Below are 22,302 nucleotides of genomic sequence, written 5' to 3'. Positions count from 1 at the left end.
GTGGATCAGTTCCTTTACTCCTGTCTGATGCTGTTCCACTAGTTCATCCTGCTACACTGATTCTTATTCCTTACATATTTAAATCAAATTGTCACTACAGCATGGAGAATAACTTTTTTTTTTCTTAAAGCCGAAAAGGGAGAATTGTTCAATGTAACCACATTGGAGGAGGAACACACAGGTCCCATGACCCCACAAAACCAACTCTGGTGTCATAACATGAGGTTGCGGTTTCCAAAGAGGGCACAGCTAAGCAGTTCCAGTCAAGGGGAGGTCCCACCGCTCCCCTCAGGTCCTTCCCAGCTGGTCTGACAAGCTGTCAGAAGTATGTCCAATCACTTTCTGGGAGAGAAGGTCCCCTCCGGCTGGTACCCAGACTCAGCCTTTTTCTTCTCTCAACAGGTTCCTAGAGGGAAACTTTATAAAATACTGTTTTGCCAGTGCTTAAAATGGATTCATATTTCCAAAGATGTTAACTGCTCATCTTCTTGCAAGTCCTTTGACTAACCTAAATACCAACTTCCTTCATACTGTTTATTTTTGACAGTATTTAATATTATCAGATCTCATAAGAGTTGCTGTGTTTAATTACTTTTGTCCAATTAACTACTTCCTTCCTTACCCAGTAGATAAGTGTCATGAATCTGGTGGAGATGCCATCAGGTATTATTTAATTCTGTGTCCCCAACACCAAATAGGACAGACATATCATAAACATGTTGAAGAAATTACCTTTTTAAGTACTAATGTGTTATCTGAGGAACGCTTCTTCTAAGCTGGAGACTAGTGATGCCATTATATAGATACTGTTAGTGCTCAAAACTCAGTTATCGTCTTATTCCCCATCAGAGTTAAATCATCTGCCGCCTATGAGTCCAAGAGAACCAGGCCCATAACGGCTGCAAAGGCAAGGGGGAAGCATTTACCATCTGGCAGCACAAGCTGTATCAACACGACTCGCAAAGTCTTACTGGATGCCTGAGATTGACCGGGTCGAAAGAGGACGCCTTTTCTGATGTTGTTCTTTCTGCTTCTGCTCTTGACCTGCTCTGACAGTTGGGAATGGTTCTGGGAAAGTGGCAGAAAATCATTTCTCCCCTCTGACAAGGGAATCTGGGCCAGATCAACTTCATCTCCACCCTCACCCCGGGTTTCTCTCCTTCTCCTCCTTCCATACTCCCTTTTTGTTTATTTTCTCCAAGATAGTATCTTACCACATATATATAGTCCAACCAGCCTTGAATTCATATCCTTCTGCCTCCACTTCCCAAGGGCTTGGATTTATAAATCCACCAGCCCCAGCTTCCAGCTCAGAGCTACTAGTTCTTTAGAAGTACACTGAGAAGGAAAGTTCAGCAAAGTACCAACAAAAATGTGGCATTATAATTTATTTAATTGAAAGTTTTAGTAAAGAAAAAAATACCAAGTCTACAAACAAGTAGATGTGAGCATATGTCCTCGGGGCAGGGGGGTGACTTTTTTTCCCTATGGAATGTCTCCAGTGTTTTTTTTGGTGGGGGGGCGTGAGGGGAGCTTATAACAGTGAAGCTTTACATTCACTGCACTATATGATCCTTCACATCCCTTCATAATCCACTTTCTAAGTGGCTCAGGACATTTCAAGCAGTGGACCAAACAAAAACCTCTCCAGAAGTAATTCCTGGTCTATGAAATGAATACTTCCAACTATCTAAGATGCAGAAGGCGACTGACAGACTACAGGAAATCATAGAAGGACAGTGTTATAAAACTCACTCAACCAAGTAACTCTGGCTTGCTTGCTTTCTTTCTTTTCTTTCTTCCTTTCTCTCTTTCTTTCTCTCTTTCTTTCTTTCTTTCTTTCTTTCCTTCCTTCCTTCCTTCCTCCTCCCTCCCTCCCTCCCTCCCTCCCTCCCTTCCTTCCTTCGTTTCTTTTTTTTCTTTTCTCTTCTCTTCTCTTCTCTTCTCTTCTCTTCTCTTCTCTTCTCTTCTCTTCTCTTCTCTTCTCTTTTCTTTTCTTTTCTGGAAAGATTGAGTGTCTGTAGCCATGCTGGCTTTAGTATCCGGGTGATCTCCAGAGTCACCTACCAAGTGCTGGGATTGCAGGCAAGAACCACCATGCCTGGCTGTACTCAGATCTAGAAAGCCAAATCCAAGATCTCCTCTGCAAAACATCATTCCTTAATTGTGGCAACTGCCCTCACATCAGCACACTCTGCTAGGTTTCTGCTCTGTAAGGTCAAGGGGAGAGCACGTACAAATGAATGTGACTGGAGGATGACAGACGTCACACGTGAAGCAAAGCACTCAATGCCTGGCACCTGGGAACATTCTTCACAAGCAAGCAAATAACAAGAAGATGGTGAGGATGCCTCTGAAAGGCCAGAGAGACTACAAAGTTCCTCATGGCAATGCCACATAAGTGAAATGAAAACGGGAAACACTTCAGGAGGAAAAAAAAAAAAGGATCAGCAAGCAAATGGCTCTCCAGGATGGCGCTGGCAATCACCAGAACACTGAAATTATGGCCACAGACTCAATCCTGAATAGCCCTGCTATTAAAGGAAAAAGTGTGCACAGGTCCAAATGGGGACTCATGAAGTCTGTAAAATATTAACAGCTTAATAAACATCAGCTCACACTATCAACAAACACAGTGTTCAAGTCAACTAAAGAGTACCAACTAAATTAATACCAAGTTGAGTAAATGAAATGCCTTGGGGGAAAAAAACGGCTCATGGGTGATTCACTTTTATGCTGACTTCCCTATAAAAACATCTTCCACGGGAGAGGCAGGAAATTCCAGGGAGTGAAAAGGGGCAGCTATATGGAAACCATCACACCGCACACTTGGTTTTCTAATCTTCCTCAAGGCTTTGCTTTAAAGGAGCACATTGAGAGACTTGCTCCTTGAGAAACAGGAAAACGAGTCTGCTAGCAGATCTGATCCTCCTACACCATCTACATGGTGCGACAGACATGTGTTCCTGACACTCACTACTGAGGGAGGTGGAGCGTTCTGCTGATGTTCACATCAGAATCCTTCTTTCTTTCAGGTTTTGTTTCTTTTATTAGCATATACTCCTGTACAAAGTAACAGATTTCATTATGACATTTTCATACCCATCTATAGTGTACCTCGATTGTATTCACCTCTTCCCTCTGACATAACGTCTTTTAAATGCAGATCAATGAAAACCAGGAGTTACAGTGGGGGGGGGGGTTGAGGGAGACTGATACATTTCCCCCCCCCAAAAAAAAATCCACTGGAAATAAAAAAACTTCATGTTACACACAGAGTACACAGATTTTAACATTAGGTCAGTCTTCCACAAATGTAGATATGTGGACATACACATGCTTTAGAGTATGCTCTATTTTCAGTCCTGAGTTTTTCTTTTACTGTAATAACCTAAAACTTCCCACCAGTTTTTTTTCACCTTTCTTTGTGTGTGTGTGTGTGTGTGTGTGTGTGTGTGTGTGTGTGTGTGTGTGTGTACGTGTACATATGTGGACACTAGGGACAACTTGCAGGAATGAACGGGTGCTCTTCTTCCACATGTGAGTTCCATGGATGGAACTCAGGCTCTATGTAAGGTCTAGTGGCAAGTATCTTTACTCATGCTCCATCTCACTAGCCCTGATCTTTTACCCCACTCTTTTATGATAAACTGTCAAATACTCAAACTAACACAGATGAGCAAACTGAAGTACAAGTACCTGACAAACCCTCACCCACCAAGTGTGGGTGTTTGAGAAAGTTACCCAATCCTTGCAAATCTTACTTTGCTTAGCTATAAAATGGGAACCCTGAAATGGACCTAAATACTTATTACAGAAATTATAGCACACATAACATGTCTAACACAAAAGTCAGATCCAGAAATTCCTCACCAAATTTCCATCTTTAAAAAAAAATCATGCTTTTCAAACACAGATACCCAAACAATCCAAAGACTTCACTTTTGGTAAAATGTTTTACAATAGGTCACGTCTGCAGATGTTTTCAGGGTATCAGGGTAAATGCCATGGATCAAAAGGATGTTATAAAATGTTCTTTGACAAGTACAAACTTCTAAACAAAATCAATTTTTAACAGGTTTGACTAATGTTGGGTACTAAACTAACTAGGCTTAAGAAGAGGAAACCTTGCCATAGTTTTAAGACATTCAAATCCAGACTACCATGTTCTTAAAAAATGTATATTTACCTCATGACTTGAGATCTATGCACTGCTGTGGGTGGTGGCTGGTCATGCCTGTAATCCCTGTACTCAGAAGGTGGAGGCTGGGGGAGTTTTACAAATTCAAGGCCAGCCTAGGCTACATAATGAGTTCCAGGCCAATCAGAGTTATATATCAAGACTCTCTCTCAAAAACATGTGTTCTAAATACACCAAACTGAGCAGTAAAAATGCAGGTCAATTTTAACACAGGGTTGAGTTTTTCCCTCATTAGGAATTCATAATTATACACTAAACAGGGAAATTGAGTAGACTCATTTGGGAAGAGCAGAAAACAAAGTTTTTACAAATTTAGTCCTCAGGGGCTAGAGAGATGACTGAGCAGTTCAGAGCACTTGCTGCTCTTGCAGAGGACTTGGGTTCTGTTACCAGCACCTTCCTGGTGACTCACAACAACTGTAATAATAGTGCCAGAAGATCCAACACCCTCTTCTGACCTCCCCAGGTACCAGGCAGGCAGGCAGGCACGTGGTGCACATTGATACATTCAGGCATACACTCATACACATAAAATATATATTTTAATTTAAACTTAGCCCTCCAAGGTCAACAAATTTAGAGAAAAGCTTATCAAGAACTATAAAGGAGTCAGGTGGTGGTGCATGCCTTTAATCCCAGGAGGTAGAGACAGTTGGATCTCTGTGAGTTTGAGGCCAGCCTGGTCTACAAAGTGAGTTCCAGGGCAGTCAAGGCTGTTACATAGAGAAACCCTGTCTCCAAAAAAAAACCAAAAAAAAAAAAAAAAAAACAAAAAAAAAAACCAAGTGATAGGGCTGCACTATGGCTCAGTAGTAGAGCCCATTGCTGAGCATGTACAAAGCCTTGGGTTAAGAACTACAAAATAGATGACTCTTACATAAAAGAAAAAAGTGTGCGAGACATTGATTTCTATGAGCTGAATTGTTATACAGCTTATGCTCAGCTATGACACTAAGAACCATGAGAAATAACTTTTAGATGAGATGTATATATAAACGTAAATATTTGGTCTTATGTGGGATTAAACAATATACAGGAGATCACACCCATTAGATAAATCGTGACCACGTGTCAAAGCCAGTCCGCAGGTATGACAAACAATGAAACTAGAAATTCAGGCTGGGGTATCTTAGGGACTGGAAAAGAGCTGATGATATGGGCATCATTATTTCCTGCACCAAAGTTATGAATCATCTCATTGCTGGATATCTTGGGCTTTCTTTCATTATTTATTTATTTATCATTCTATTACTGAGTGCCATTTCAAGCAGAGCGGTACTAAGGGCAGGTTCCTAACACAAAATAAAGCCTAGTAAAGCCAGAAATTAGAGTACTCTTTCTTTTCCACTTTCTTGCTTTGCTCCTGGTAAGTCAGCCAAGGAGCCTCTCTCTATCCTGTAGCTCCAGACAGCACAAAGCAAAGCCCTTAAGGCTAGCAGAAGGCTGGTACTGTGAAGAAGAAAACACTTAGTGGCCAAGTGTTTGGCTAGCACAAGGTTGATCAATTGATCTCTTTCTTTGGACTGACAAGAAGACAAACATACACACAGATAGCCCTCCAGGCATGTTCTACAGGGAATTAAGCACCCGAATTCCCTTTACATATCACATATCAAATCTGGAAAGACAGCACCCAAATGCCCTATGTGTATGCACGTGAACATTTCACTCCCTTTAGTGAAATGTATGATTAAGTGGGGCTCCATGAACGCAGACAGTACAACGACACTCAAATCGATATTAGAAACTGCCTTGACCAGAACGTGGAATTTTCTTTTCATAAAAAGTACCCAGGTTTTGCAAGCATGGCTTGCTTACTTGTAGCAGAGCCCATTATTAGTGCAAAACGTAGCAACCTATGATGAAGAAGGAAGCGTTCTGCTGCGTGCCCTCACAGGCCCAGACTATTTGTAAAGGGCAGGAATGAAATATTCCATATGTTTTCTTTGTCAGTGACAGGGCTATTGAAAGCCATACTAGTCTCCCTGCTGAGGGACTGGATCAGGCTACTCATGTGTAACCAGGCAAATGTCAAGATGGCAATGGCAAAAACATCTCAAACTTTTTTTTTTTTTTTTTTAAAAGAAAGCAACCCAGGGTAGAAAATGCAAACTGGACTTGAACCACTCAAACAATCTAAACGGGTCGTGGGCACTGCGGCCACCGTCAGCTGCTGTTCTGGCTTATGAATCATTTCAAAGCAGGGCTTAATCAAAAAGCCAAAAGTTCTTAAATTTTCTGAAGAAAAGAAAATAAAAAGCAAATAAGGATGCCAGGGACAAGGATGCAATTTAGCAGCCAAGCATTTGGTGAGCACATACAGAGCCCTTAGTTTAAATCCCAGCACCAAAAATGAGAAAACTATACAGCATTTTAGAAATGACATCCTTAGAAAGAATGTTTTTTTCTAAAATTACTTCATAAGTGCATCTTTATCGACAAAGCATGAAGATTGTATCTGCATATGTGTGTATGCATACACACACACACACACACACACACACACACACACAGAGTAGCCAATAAAAATACCTTTTCATAATACTTCTAAGAAAAATTTCTAGCAATCTGAATATTTCTAGAAACACGGTTGATGTGAAGGAATAAGAATGTAGCTAAAATTTTAATTCTGAGTTACTCTTTAGCCATCTCAAACATGAAGTGACCAAATGGGTCTGAGAGACTACAGTTAAGAGAATTCCCTAAAAGCTGAGTTTGCTCAGTGAAAACTTGGCTATATTGAGCAAGGTCCGTGCTGTGTTTAGAAAGACACTTTGTTTCTCTATTGAGACAGCACCCTGCCATTTGACCAGCTGTGTCAGGAAAGCAGCACCAAGGCCCAGGGATTAGGTTAAAAAAATCTTATTTCCTCTGGGCTCCCTCCTCCATAGAAGACACCATCTCCCCGACGTCACAGACCTTCTGGTTAGAAGGTTAGCAGCCTTACCTATGAGCCAGCAGCACCATTATAAAACACATGTAGCAATGTTTCTTTACTGAGATACTGTTAGAAACATGTGGTAGTCAAGCAGACTTTTCCATCAGCCCAGTGGCTCACCTATGAAATCTAGAACCAGCTTTCAATCTAATTACACACTCAAAGAACCAAAGAAAGAGAGTACAGATTTTTAAATCACAAACTGATGGCACACATATACAGCTACCTATTAATTCCCCCCAAAAATGACCATATGTGGGATCCTCACTGTGTGTCAGAAACACCATGCTACTGAGAGGTCCTAAGTACAGCCTGAAAGGAAAGCAACCTCCCTCTTTTTCCAGATGGGAAGTCTGAGGCCCAAAGTGGTGAACTGACTTGCTTGATCTCTCGATCCCTTTGTAAATTAAAACAGAAAAATCATTTCTGAAAGTCTGTTCATGCAAGCATGCCAGCAAAGAAGACTGGAACCCTACAGTGACACAAAAGGGCAGATGACAGGACCATGGACTCAAAATGACCTTGGAGAACTTAAAACCAACAAGGAAATTTTTCTTTTGGAGAAAATACTGGAGCCAGATATGGTGGCACACGCCTTTGGTCCAAGCACTTGAAAAACAGAGGCAGACAGACCTCTGTGAGGTCAAGGTCAGCCTGGTGTACACAGTGATTTCCAGGCCAGCCAGGGTTAGTTAGATGAGAGCTACATAAGAGCCTATCCATCTCAGAAAGAAAAAGAAAAAAGGAAAGGGAAATACTGGAGATTGAGGAGACAATTCAATGGATAAAACGCTTGTACTGCACACATGAGATGCAAGGCAGAGACAGGGGAACCCCCAGAAGCTCACAGGCCAGGTAGCCCAGTATACACAGCAGAAAACAAGAACTTCTATTTCAAACAAGGTAGAAGGCAAGAATGAACACAAGGGTTGTTTTCTACCCCCACATACATGCTGTATCACAGCATAACAAGCATCACAGAAAAGATGAAAACAGATTTATGCTAGGACACTAAATGTCAGTTGATGCCAAATGTATCCTGTTAAAACCATGGTAACAAAATATGTTAAATATACTGAATTCACTTAATATTTGCTTATGAATGTAACCTGCATTGTATTAAGATGTCTGTGGACATTTCCACTGTATGAGGTAAGGAAAGCTCAGTGAAGATCCAAAGGACAATTATGACATTATGAAAATACAAATACTAAATACACCCAGCAAGTAAAACAAAATGCTGACGCGCAGAGGACCATAACCTCAAGTCCAGAGCTGGCACTACTTGCTCTTTCTCTCCCCCAACTACTGAGCAGAAGCTGACACACTAGAAGAACATGCTTGCCAAGGTATACCTGATTCCAGAGATGCTGCGCTCTCTCTCTCTCTCTCTCTCTCTCTCTCTCTCTCTCTCTCTCTCTCTCTCTCTCTCTCTCTCTCTCTCTCTCTCTCATTCTGCTGCACACACGGGGAGCATGACAATCTAGAACCTAAGAATAACTATGTGCTTCCACGCGCCTAAAAGTCGGTGGTGGGCCAAGCCTTCCTGAGGGTATATACTTTCTTCAAAAGCTTCTGCACAGACAGAGTACCCCTAAGAGAACCAGGAAAAACCTGGAAGTTCATCAGCGTCACAGACCAATGAGTTTCACAGGAAGAGACTGCCAACTTGGAAGCACACCTTCCACTCTGCACCTTCAAAACCAAAACCCTGAAGAGAGCGAGAATGTTGAAATTGATCTCCCTCAGCTTAAAAAAGTCTCTCACCTAGTTCCTTGGGGGAAGTCTAGATGTCATCACTTGTACCAAATTATTCTGTGGTTCGTGCTGATCGCTATACCATGAAATCTAATGTACAGGGAGAATAGAAAAGTTAGACTTGAATCAGTTCTAGACATAGCCCTTAACCACGCCTAGAACCAATCTGAGGCAAAGGAGCCGTATGCTTGCCAAATTTCTGTCCATGTTCTAGAAAAGGAAAATGTCCCTAAACAGAGCTTTGCAAATACAGGGGTGAGGGGGTACAACTCACAATTTTTTAAAGGATTCTATATTATGATTTAAATAATGAATCAAAAATACTTTGTAGTCAGAGCATAATGAGATTTCATTCTTTCAATGGTCAATATTAAAAACAAAAACAAAACAAAAATCATACTATATTCTTCTAATGTTAAATACAACAACAACAACTCAGAAGACTGGAGGAAGGGGGTTGCAACGTCAAGGCCAATGTCAGTTACACTGTAAGGTCTTAACTTTGTCTCAAAAAATAAGGAAACAAGCAAAAACAACCAGCTAAGAGGGCTCACACAGCCCTTTGCTTATCTTGATTCAGAATATGCAAATACAAATTTCATATGAAGGATGGAGAGTCCCTGAGTATTTCGCAATGTATTAAATTCGCATCTTCCATGTGTCTCATTACTAGCAGACATGACACTGGCTCAGAAGCTAACCATACACACAGCTGCCTCCTAAAATATCTTCGGCTAACATTCCCTGAGGAGATATTTTCATATTCGATGGGACAATGTGCTACCCCAGGTGCATGATTCAGTGTTTCGTTTGCTCATAAGACCTTCCAATACAAAAAGCTAAGAAATGAATACATGAATATACTTAAAACATTTGAACATTCATTTCTTGGGCCCAGACTGGTAAAAATCTTTCCCAAACTTTAACCACTTGCACCTAAAGAGGCAAAGTGAATAAATAAACAAACAAGGCGCTTGATACCAAATATGGTGGTTTGGGAGAACCTAAGCTATTGTGACTTTATGACAAGTTAAAACCATATTTTAAAAACTAAAAATAAGCAACCCAAACATTAGAAGCTTTAATTGCCCAGCTGTGGCATACAATACCTCAGTACTTTAAGAATCTTGCAAAAAAAAAAAAAATAAGTAAATAGCCACATACAAAGTTTAGTAAATTTGTCTCTGTGAATCAACACAGTGAATATTGCACACACATACACAGTACTATTTAAAAGGGGTGTCTGATCTTGCTTCAGTCTTTAGAAAGTTTAAACACCATTAAATACCTACAAACTATAAAATCACGGTCTCTCACTCTAAGACTTTTTTTAACTCAGGTTAGGAACCTGCTCACTTTCAAACAACAGGCTGATACCTGACGTGCAGTTTGACCATCAGGTGCTTAAAGATACAAAAAGAAATGTCAAGAAGGCAGACAAATTAGCCATTGTGTAAGAGTACTGATTGGCTGCATGCCCTAGATTTTTCTTCTTCATTGCCAGTATTTAAAATTGGAGCATTTTATCACCTTCAGTCAAGCTTTTACAAAAATCACACTTCACTAAGGAGAGGTACCAAAAAAAAAAACCCAAAACTTTCTTTTTTCATTTATTGAAAACAAACTTTGACACTGTCAAATATGGACCATCCATTACTTTTAAGGAGCAACCTTGATAATTATAATTTATAATTTATAAACTTAAAACTTTAACATCTACTTTTCCAGATGGAAAGACCCATGATGTCCTATCATGAATACGTATGTTGGCTTACTTACATTTTTTCAAAGTTGAAGATATATTTGGTGGGATTTAACTTTTAAACTATTATATTATTAATATTAAATTAACAGCCCAATAAAGTATTTTTGTTACCATGAATTGGTTCCCACGTATAGGAACCAGTACTGTGCCTTCTCAATCCCTGCATTACATGTTTATGGAGACAAAAGTAAGAGTCGGTCTCAGCCTCTATGATTCACCAAATGATTCTTACAATTTTATGTTCTACAGGCTTCAATGAAGTCCAAAGGAGAGGTGAAAGCTACTATATAGTCTAATATCCATTACTAAAACACAAGAGAGGAGAGAGGAGAGAGGAGAGAGGAGAGAGGAGAGAGCAGAGAGCAGAGAGCAGAGAGCAGAGAGCAGAGAGCAGAGAGCAGAGAGCAGAGAGCAGAGAGCAGAGAGCAGAGAGCAGAGAGCAGAGAGAGAATGAGAATAGAATAAGCTCAAATCAAGGAGACCAGAAACTAAAATCCAAACTGGCAGGCTGTCAGTGTTTTCAACCATTATAAAGATGACTAAAATACAAATCTGAGAGACAGACTGACAAAGGCAGAGGCTAAGAAAATGCCTAAACTTGCCTGGATCCACCTACTAAGACAGATCTTTGATCTTTCCTGAGAGATTAAGCTGTCAAATGTTACCTTACAATTCTAAAGCTAAGAGCCAACTACATGGACAGTAAATACCTGTGACACCAAAACTGGCACAGCAGTCAAACTGGAAATTGTGAACTATTATTGGTTACAGCAAGCCTTCAGAAGTACGGAGTAAGTAAATCCCTGGCATAAATTTTCAGTACTGTTCGGGCAATAGCTAACACATCAACGCTTGGGGAGACATGGATTCCCTATTCCATGGACGTACTCCAGTTGAACTGGACAACTGTAAAATCTACTGGGTAGATGAGAGCGTCCCCGTCACTTCTCTTCACACCACTGACTCAAGAAATTCATAAAAATCAAAATTCTGAGCTAATGGGTATAGCTTTGTGGTAGAGTGCCTGCCTAGCATATACAAGCCCCTGAAGCCCCAATTCATTGAAAATTATTTACATTAAATAGAAAGAAAACTCTTGTCAATAAGAGTGTTTGCCGTCTCTGTTTTTCCAGACTGCAAAAATTAGAGCCCTGAAGGGTTAGGCACATGACTCACTCAAGGTTACTGCAGTGAATTATTGACAGATCTGGAACCCAGCTCCTCATGTTTCCCAGAGAATGCACTTTCCTCTGGGCTAGCTAAAGAGCACAGAGGTTCACCAGTTTGTAAAATAAAGGATCCAAGCTGAAAGATGTTCAGATATTGATCTTTCTCTGAACTACACTTTTGGCACAAAACTAACATATCTCTAACAATGAAATTTGAAGAGAATTAGGAAATTAAAAAGATATCCAATTTTACTACTAATAAAAAAAAAATGAACATTCAGACACTTGATTACTGATTTGACCTGTTATGGAATACACACTAGATACTGGAAGTTAGAAAAAGAAAATACTTTCAACTGATATCTGTAAAAGAAGATGTGTGGTATACTGAAGAAAACACATCTTGGATAAGAATCCGAGATGATACTAATAAAGGGAGAAGAAAAAGCCACTGGGTCTTTAAAAACTACTTCCAAGCCCTTCAGGTAACCATCAGTTCCATAAGGAAGGCTTGATAAATCCGCTCAGGTACAGAATATTCTCACTGTGAAGGTCTGAGCTATGATTAATTACATGGAAGGGAGGACATTGAGTAACTTTTTGTACAGTATCCAAATTAGTGAAACAGAGTGATTTTCTTTTCCAAGTGTTAAGCCATACACACAGGAAACAATCAGGGCTATTCTACCCTAGCAAAGCGCCCTTGCTACTCATGAATTCTGCAACAAGTCTCCATGGAAAATTTCCTAACACACACTTCTAAACACAGACAAGAACTCCTCCAAGTGAGTGGTAATAAAAAGGCTTATGCAGCTTCAACTGGAAGACTGTTCTGCGGCTCGTGAGATCTTCTCATGAGGTCATTTGGACATTCGTGTCGCTTTGCCATCCTCAAGTAAGAATTATAAAATCATCAAACTTCTACAGGGCATCAGCAGCTTAGCAACCATCCAGGGAATGCAATGACTTTATTTTTGACAGATAAGGAAACTGTCACACACTCCAAAATGGTGCGGCATGACTTGCCCAAGGCCACACAATCACTCAGCAGTGAGCAAAGAAGGATGATCAAGGGCTCAGCTCCACCTCTCTCCGGGAAGCCAGGAAAACAGACTTTTAAAATCACCTTCAAGTTACGTGCCAGGCATAATGTGGATATGAAAATTTGTGTCCCAAATCTATACTTCTCAAACTCCGTTACAGAAACACATGAACCAGAAAGCACACACTGAAACCTCCCCTCCACACCACCATGGCCATATCATCCACCCACCCCCCAACTGGAATGTGGGTAATAAGACTGATTTTATCGCCACTAACGCAGGGATAACCTTGAATCCTTCTGATAAAATGAAACGGAATTTGAGTATTAGTAAGAGTACGTAACTCTAACAGGCCCACAGACATTGTAGCATAGGGTTCAAAAGAGCTGCTCAGAAATACAATCACTATAAATGGTATTAATGTGGGAGCTCCATCGGGGATCCTGGGGCTTGCAGCTGCTTCTGTCCCCCAAGTCTTATAAGGTAGCGTTCAGCAGAAAATAGTTTGACTGAACAAGTTTAAACCAGCCTAAAGTAGGAGCAGCAGGTATGTAATCTCTGGGGCCTTCTCAATTCTGGACAAAAGGCCAAATGCAGAGAAGTCCAAGTTTCGAAAGCTCTCATGGAATAGTGTCTGGATCTGAAGCTCTTTAGTGTGGCCCTATGTGCTCATTTACTCACTCCAGAATTTTTAAATTTCTCCAGGGTACCAGGCTCTGTGGACTGAGTCAAATAAAAGCCCTGCTCTCTGAAGGTCCTGTGGTCTCCAAGGCGAGTAGTGCGCACACCTCAGAGGTAGGTGTCACTTGACAAGTCACTGAGGATTAAGAAAGAACTTTGAGCAACTACACTCTCATGTTAAGGCTTCTGTTTTTGTGTTTGTAACTTCACAAATGACAAGCTCCAGAAATTAAGAATATGTAAACAACGGCATAGTGACTGTAGACCTAGTCTCTTAGTGTAAACTGTGCTTCACAGAAGCGGCAACAGTACCTACCTCAGAACGGAAGCCCTTGCTTATCCTCGGCTATCCTGTGAGAGCAGAGTGCAGATCTGAGGCACCTGGCCCTCCTGCCTCTGCAGTCAGCTGGTGTGTTAAAAGCAAATATCCAGCCCTTCCAAACCCTTTAAGATGGAGTGGTCTATATATACCATTTATACTTCTGAGGGTAAAAGCAGGGGGACTGGGAAAAATGAGTTCTCGAACTGTGTAACCACTCTACCTATTGACCACATTTGACCACTGCTGCAGTTCGGAAAAGTGTTATCTGTCCACACCACAAGCTATGCACAGTTACTCCCTAAGGCTCCACAAGGAAGATAGGGTGTTGCATTGTGTCCAGTGAAATCTTCAGGTTGTGTGATGTTCTCTGAGAAAGGAGCATGTTCCCATAAAACATGACAGTACTCTCTGGTTTTAGGTACTGTGTAAAACAGATCCTTTCCCTTATGGGACAAGTCTACTTGTTAACGTTTGAAGAATGTGCTAAACACAGTCTTTACAAATCAGCTAAATAGTGAAGTTGTAGTTTTAAAAAAAAGTATTATTATTATTATTATTATTATTATAATATAAAGGCTTCCAAATGGTTCAGGTAAAGTCACCTCTCTTTCTGCTTGAATTCTCTTAACGTTTCCAAAGAGTTTCGAGAAAGTAAATGTCTATCTCCTCTCCCAAGTTCTTTTCCTCACTTCCCAGCCCTGCTCAAACTTTTCCACAAATAGACCCCTGTGAGCAAAACGCTGCACGCTTCAAAGTTAACTCTTCTGGTGAAAAGTTAAACGACATACTGAAAGAAAAGGTCTTTCCATGCGTGCCTAAGTAACACCTGAGACTGAGACAAAAACAAAGACTAGGGCGAAATACTCAAAGCCACAGGCCTCAGTTCTCATTATCCCCAACCTACAAGGCCGGCGGAATGCCTTGTCACCACCCACCTGGAAATACAGCAATGCCCCGGCTTGCCTAAAAGGGAGTTTTCCCTTCCTAAGATCTGTGACTCCTTTAAAGCTACGTCTAAGAGGTTTCTTTGGGTAGCTTGAAGGCAGAAAGGAAGTTTCCTTTGCCCGAGGGCCTCTCGGGCCCCTTTCTCTCTAACAGTTCTTTCACTGCTCCTGATTTAATCGTGCATAGGCCACACAACACGACAGACACGACACAAGAAGGATGAAAGGGACATGCAAGCTACCCTTCGCTCAATTACCCTGTTCTTCTATCGCTGGCATTTGCCAACGCCACCTCCAACACCTCTTTCAGAGTCCTCCTCTTTCCTGAGGAGATGTTGAAAGCTCTCTGAGGAAAGAGGTGTGGAGCCTCAGAACCATTGGTGACTCTTCCTGACCTCAGGCAGCTCAAATGAAAGGTTGCCCACCTTGCAGGCTGCATTGAATGTGTGCTCTGGAACTTTCTCTCCCAACATTCTCTAGCTTAAGCCAGCCTTCCTTCTTTAAAACGCCTATCCAGTAAGAGGATTCCCGCCGAGAAAAGCTGAATCTCCCCTCCTCCCTAGTGCCCGGAGTGTGGTAGGGAGTCCCGAGTGGGTCTGAGCTGGGGGTGGGGTGGGGCTACCCTGCACAGGCAGGATGGGGCCAAATTGGAAAGCGATTCACTTTCTAAGGTACAGGTGTTTCTTCCCTCCGCCTTCTGGAACCCTGGGGGGATCCAGGTGCTTCCCCATGGAACGTGCCTTGTTGGCAAATGCAGGCCAAGTTCTAGGCACCCTCATCCATGGCCAAAGTTTTGCCAGCCCAACAGGGGGCCGCATGGGGGAAGAGGTCGCGTGAAAGGCTGCCAAGGACAAGCGTTTCCAGCGTCCTCCCTCCTTCTTGGCCCTAGACACATTTGGGATTTGAGATGGGGGCGGGGGTGTGTAACTGCGCCCAAAAAAGGCTGGGAAAGAGAAAGCTCCTCGGGGCTCAGATCCGGACTGGCTAAGTCTGAAAAGGCCACCTTTCGGGAAAGGGTGCCAATGTGCCCACACACATCCACAGGTGATCGGTGCACCCTGGACCCTAGGGCGCTGGGGGCTGGGAGGCTGAGGTCTAGCCCTGGCTCCGCCCCGCTGCGCCCCGCGGGTCCCCCAGCCCGTAGCCCGGTCGCCCGCACTCACAGCGCTTGGGTGAAGGCGCTGAGCCCCTCCGGCACGGCCGTCAGCCCCTTCCCGGAGCAGTCCACCCGACGGTCGCCGTCGCAGCTGCAGGGCGCAGCGCAGAGAGGCGGCGCCGCGCCGCTGGGCCCGGCCGAGCCGAGCAGCCCGAGGGCGAGGAAGCAGAGCAGCCGCAGCGGGCCCGGCATTGCTGCGGCCGCCGCCCGCGCCCGCCTCTCCCGCGGCGCCTCTCGCTCGGCTCGCCTCGGTTGCCCTCCGCCGCCCCCCGGGCGGCCGGCCTGCCGGACTCGGGGCCCGGGCGCCGTCCCTCGGCGGTCCGCGTGCGCTCGCTCCCTTCAGCAGTCCGCCGCTGCAGCGCAAGGACGCGGCGCTCCGCAGTGTCTCCCTTCCCGCTGCTCCATGGACGCGCACGGGCAGCCCCCGCGGCTCGGTGGCTCAGGCCAGCCGGGCCGGCCCAGAGCAGCTGCCGGGGCCGCGCGCTGCCATCGCCGCCGCCGCCGCCTCCTGTCCCGGGCCTCCTCCAGCCACACTGCTCCTCAAGGTTGCGGAGCGCAGCCTCCAGCCATGCCGGCCCGGCGCCCCAGCCCCCGCCCCGGCTCTCACAAACACCCCGGCTGTCCGCGTTCTCCCCGCCGCGGCTCCCGCTCTGGGCGTCCTTTTCCCTTCTAGGGTTGCACGCTCGCCTCCGGAGCCCCCGGCCGCCGGGTTATGCAAATCACTTAGGTACATGCAAAACTAACCCTGCTCCCAGAGCGCCATTGGTCAAGGGAGGTCTCGAGCTCATTACTATGCAGGTAGGGGACCCGCTATTGGTCAAGAGTAGAGGGGCGTGTCTCTCTGGAGTGAGTGACAAGGTAGTGCTGCTGCTGTTAGTGGTGGGTGGTGGTGGTGGTAGTGGTGGTTGGTGGTGGAGGTTCAAGGAAAAGCCCTGACTTGGCGGTGTCTGCGAGTCAGGTTGAGGATTGAAGGTGGACCTATGGCAAGACCAAGAGTCGGCTGTTTCCCTCCCCCACCCAGTCTTTTTCTTCCCTCTGCAGAAATTGGATCTCCTAAATTGGATGACCTGAAAAGTAAAACTCGTCTCCAGCTTTCGGTCGTTTCAAATGACTCTCCGCTGTTCCTAAGGGCAAGGGCATGGAGAGCTTTGCAAACAGGGGAAAGAAAAAGAGAGATTTCGAAAAGGAAGGGGGAAACATTTCTTTCTAGCTGACCCAAATTTTTTAATTTTAGTTGTGCACTAAATTAAACAGTGTAACCCCTCCCGTATCTCACTTCACCTCTGAGATCTTAGTGCTCCTTTTCATTCACACTTGGGAGCTGAATTAGCGGTTAATCGTCCGTGACACAAATCAGACTTCTTTCTTCCTCTAAAAATCCCAAAACACAAGGATTTTGAAGAGTTCAAGACGACGATGTTTCCGAGCACTAGAACAGAACATTCGAGGGCCAATTGACTGCCCTCGAGACACCAGAGCCAACGTGTGCATTAACGATTAGCAATTCCTTCCTTTTCCTGCACTTTTGTTTTCCTTGTGGCCTAATACCCACAAGCATTATACAAAAATACAGCCTTGTCAATGCCTTCTTTCTTGCTTTCTGCTATGCCTTTGGGTTCTTTTACTCTATATTGTAGATGCTTTTAATGAATCCGTTAAGTTATTGTAAGAAGGGTATTAAAATATCCGTGTTGTGTAAAGTTAACTAGACATTTCATGCAAAAAAAAAGAAAATATAAATAAATTAATGAAGACCCAGACAATACCTTTTTTAAAAAGATCAATTTATTTATTTATGTATATGAGTGATCTATCTGCATTTACTCCTTATTCCAAAAAAGGGTATCAGATCCCACTATAGATGGTTGCGAGCCACCATGGGGTTTCTGGGAATTGAACTCAGGACCTCTGGAAGAGCAGCCAGTGCTCTTAACCTCTGAGCCATCTCTCCAGCCCCTAGACAATATCTTAAATGGAAAAAAAAAAAAATCCACCATCTTTGCAGCCAAGAACTTATGGTAAATGATAATAATGATAATAATAATGATAATGATAAAGCCAAGTTGGATCTATATATACTATAAAATCATGCTAGTGAATCAGTAAATACAGACGAGTTTTAAGAATGATGTATTTCTTTACTACAGCGTTGAAAGAGAACTTTCAAAAAAGATGAGCGGTCCTCTGGTTTTATAGACAAGAGCATCAAAATCTCTTGGGCACCATGATCAGCTTCAACCTAAGATCACCACAGAACAACTCCTGGCTTCTGAATCTTGGTCTGGTTGGTATTTCAGAAGCTTCCCCCAACTTGTTTTTTGTTTTTGTTTTTCCATTTCTGTTACTTTCCAGCAACTTTCATGAGTAAACAAAGTAAGGAAAAATTATAAAGCTAGTTCTAATTGATACTTTGAAGTCTTCTCTCTCTTAAAAAAGAAAAAAACTAAAAGGTGGTACAATTTCTCCTCCTAAGGTACACCTTTTGCTTTATTAATAACTATAGACTTTACTGGTTGCATTCATTTCTAAGGAATATTTAAGTGGACAGGGTCTTACTATGTAACCCAGACTGACCTCAATTCACCATCCTCCTTCCTCAGCCTCATGAATGCTGGAATAATAGTATGGTAATACTATTATTAATATAATGATTATATTTTATTCTAATATATTTATATCATATTTGATAATTGATAATGTAATTAATATAAATATAATAATAGTATTGGAGACTCATTTCCATGCTCTCTCTCTCTCTCTGTGTCTATCTCTCTGTCATTTTCTCTATCTAGCTGTCTGTCTGTCTCTTTCTAAAGAAGTGTTTCCCAGTGGCTGGAGAGACGGCTCAGGGGTCAGAGCACTTGTTCTTGCAGAGGACAGGAGTTCTTTTCCCAGCAGCCCACATGGTGGTTCACAAATGTCTGTGACTCTGTTCAGGGAATTTGAGACTCTCCTGGCCTTCATGAGCATCATACATGCACGTGTATATGGAAAACTCTTATACATGAGCATTAGCCATGCATGTGTGTGTGTTATACACATATACATGTAGGCAAAAACACTTATATATATCAAATAAAAATAAAGTGTTTTCTGAATTTCCTCGGTCCTAAGAATCACATGCACAGACTAATTTAAAATGAGGAGTAATTTAGTGTGCCTGGACTGGGGCCAGGCATAGGCATTCTAAAGATCATGAAATGAAAAAGACACAGGTGATTCCTGATCACTTTCAAGAACTTTGTTTGTTATGGTTGGTATCTTAGGTGAAAATAGAGACTCAGATTTTCAAAAAGGGAGAGGTATAGATTTTACTAAGGAATAAATTTTTTATTGTTTATGAAATGAGGAAAGTAAATTATAAAAGTGATTAATGTTCACATCTTGACCAAAAAGACAAAGATCACAAAGGACTTTGACAGTAAAGTGAAAAAAAAAATCTATTAAAAAGTTCATATCCCATGGGCTGGAGAGATGGCTCAGCAGGAGTTAAGAGCAGTAACTGCTCTTCCAGAGGTCCTGAGTTCAATTCCCAACAACCACATGGTGGCTCACAACCATCTGTAGTGGGATCTGATGCCCTCTTCTGGCATAAAAGTGTGCATGCAGCTAGAGTACTCATACATAAATAAATCTTAAAAACAAAACAAAAAAAAAACACTCATCTCCCTATCATTACTACATAATGTGAACCTCACTTAGAATAAATTGATCTATTAGTTTTCACTTCTTGGACAAGTTGTCCCGCAGGAACATAAAAACAGAATGAACTAAAGAAACACAATCTTCAGTGAGCTGTTCCGAATAGCTAGAGAAAAATGGTCAACTTTTACCTAAGCTACAAGCACCAGGAAGATACCAAGAACCCAAGGACATGTTTGGTGGCAAGCAAAAGAGCCACCTCACTGCTTTCTGCTGAAGATGGTCTTTTCTCATGGCCACAGATGGCTCATTTGTAGCACCCACAGGTAAGGTAGAGACTGCAGCCTGTGACGTGGCTGTAGTAGTACACACCATAATTATAGACCTAGAGAAGCTGGAGAATTATAAAGTCAAATCCAGCTTGGGCTCTGTACACAGGGAAACAGTCTTAAAAGGAAAGACTGCACCTTGAGGACACTTTGTGGGGTACTAGGAATGAAGAAGCATCCCATCTGGTGATGCTTCCTTTGTGCAAAGGGCACAGGACTGAATGGTAGATAAGTTGGGCATCACCCCATTATCCTGACACTCTTATAAAAGGGAACTGAACTATATATATAGATGCCGTTCATGGTAGGTAAGGGTCCAAAGTACTCAATTAAGGAACAAAACAAACAAAAAGGGATAGTAGGAGCTATCAGCCAGTGCTGAAATGATTAACAGGTTAAAAATCCTCACCTATACAGAATTTCATTTTTTATTAAATATCTCTGACTCACAACAAACGGGAGTCTACAGCAAACTGCTTAGGAAATAAAATGTTAAAATAATATGGTGGAAGTTCTCTTTGTCTTTCTCCCCAGTCATTCTTTCCTTCTTCCTCTCCCAGCAAAGTAAGCATTTTTCTAAATGTCATAGCTAATTCCCACGCATAGCTCCACGGTTTTCATTGTGTCCCTAAACAATGCACAGTATTGCCTTGAAAAATATCACTCAATACTTTTTTTTTCTCCAGCTAGCTCTGTTTTGCACTCAACTTATGAGTTTTCTCCACGTTCACGAAGTTAATAGCTTTCCTTAATTAATTTTTATTGTTGTATTACGTTCCACTGAAGGAATTTTCCCCAGGGACTGAGACTTTAACTCACTGCTAGAGGGCGAGTTTGTAGTAAATATCAGTAAACTTCCTGTGAAGGACTAATAACTAGGTATTTTAGGTATTTGTTTAAGGTATCTCTGTCCCAATTCTCTGATGTCACTATTACAACTCAAAAGCAATCACATACAATAGTAAGCAAGCAGTTATGGCTGTGTTTATTCCAGTAAGATTTTCTGTGTGTGTGTGTGTGTGTGTGTGTGTGTGTGTGTGTGTGTGTGTGTGTGTGTGTGTATTGTAAGACAGGGTCAATACAGTCCTGGCTGTCCTGGAGCTCATTATATAGACCAGGTTGGCCTTTGACTCACAGAGATTCTCCTGCCCTTGCCTCCCCAATGCCACCATACCCAACTTCTTTTTCCTTTTTAATATACAAAGCAGTGGGTTTTCTTAGGACATTTTCATGCATACACATCACTGCTGTACTTGTCCTTATTCCTCTCCCTCCTCCCTTGTCCTCCCCGTATCTTCCTGTTGCCCTCCTCTGTTCCCCTTTCTCTCTCAGAAGCTCCCCTTTGATTTCCCACATCATCACATCGACTTCATTCATCTCATCCTTCCCTTCCTCTTACTGTCCACTCTCACTTATGGCCTCTTTCTTTTCACAGTCCCCTTTCTACTCTCAGTCCCCCACCCCCAACCACCCTCCACATTTTAAATCTGTAGTTTACATATGAGAGGAAACTGGGGAATTGGTCTTTCTGAGTCTGACTTCTTTTGCTTAACAATGATTTCCAGTTCCATTCATTTTCCTGCAGATGCGGTGGTTTCATTTTCCTCTAAGACTGAATGAAATTCCATTATGCCTATGCCACATTTCCTCTACCCATTCATCTGTTGATGGACATGTAGTCTGGTTTCATTTCTTTGCTAATGTAAATAGAGAGGGTATTGGCATGATGTGTAAATATCTCTGTGATATGACTTACTCCTTCAGGTATAGGACACATAGCGAATAATTCTATTTTCAGTTTTAAAATTGTATTAGTTAATTAATTATTATCATTATTTGTGTGTGTGTGTGTGTGTGTGTGTGTGTGTGTGTGTGTGTGTATTCATGATGGGGGCAGGGCGCATGCCATGGGAGTGCACGTGTAGGTCAAAGGACAAGTTTGTTGAGCTTGTTCTTTCTGTTCAGATTTACATGGGTTCCAAGGATCTGACTCAGGTCTCCAGCCTTGCATGACATGCAGCTTTACCTGTTTAGCTATCTTGTCAGCTTCTGTCTTCAGTTTTCTTGGGACACCCTCACACTAACTTCCACAGGGGCTGCACAAGTTCACATTCTCACTGTCATTATATGAGGATGCCTCTTCCTCTACATCTTGGTCAGTATTTATTGTTGTTTGTGGATAGCTATACTGACTGGGGTGAGATGAAATCTCAAAACAGTTTTAACTTGTAATTTCATGATGGGTAAGAAGGTTGAACACTTTCAAATATTTATTGGGTGTTTGTATTTTTCCTTTGAGAACTGTATGTTCTATTCATCAGCCCATTGTAGACTGGATGGTTAATTCTTCTGAT

The 22,302-nt window shown here is 42.4% G+C and overlaps 1 protein-coding gene across 1 annotated transcript in view; it reads right to left on the bottom strand.

Annotated features, from left to right (window-relative positions):
• Lgr4 (leucine rich repeat containing G protein-coupled receptor 4) overlaps positions 1 to 16,643 on the bottom strand; it is a 98,332-nt gene extending 81,689 nt beyond the window's left edge. The window contains exon 1 of the mRNA XM_028882387.2: positions 15,985 to 16,643. Within this exon, the coding sequence (XP_028738220.1) occupies positions 15,985 to 16,169 (185 nt within the window). The 5' untranslated portion in view covers positions 16,170 to 16,643. The remainder of the gene's footprint in view (positions 1 to 15,984) is intronic.
• Positions 16,644 to 22,302: the final 5,659 nt, after the last annotated feature.

This window comes from Peromyscus leucopus, chromosome 4 (assembly GCF_004664715.2).
Source record: "Peromyscus leucopus breed LL Stock chromosome 4, UCI_PerLeu_2.1, whole genome shotgun sequence".
Taxonomy (NCBI): domain Eukaryota; kingdom Metazoa; phylum Chordata; class Mammalia; order Rodentia; family Cricetidae; genus Peromyscus; species Peromyscus leucopus.
Note: the sequence above shows the minus strand (reverse complement) of the source record. Positions and strands in the feature narration are given on the sequence as shown.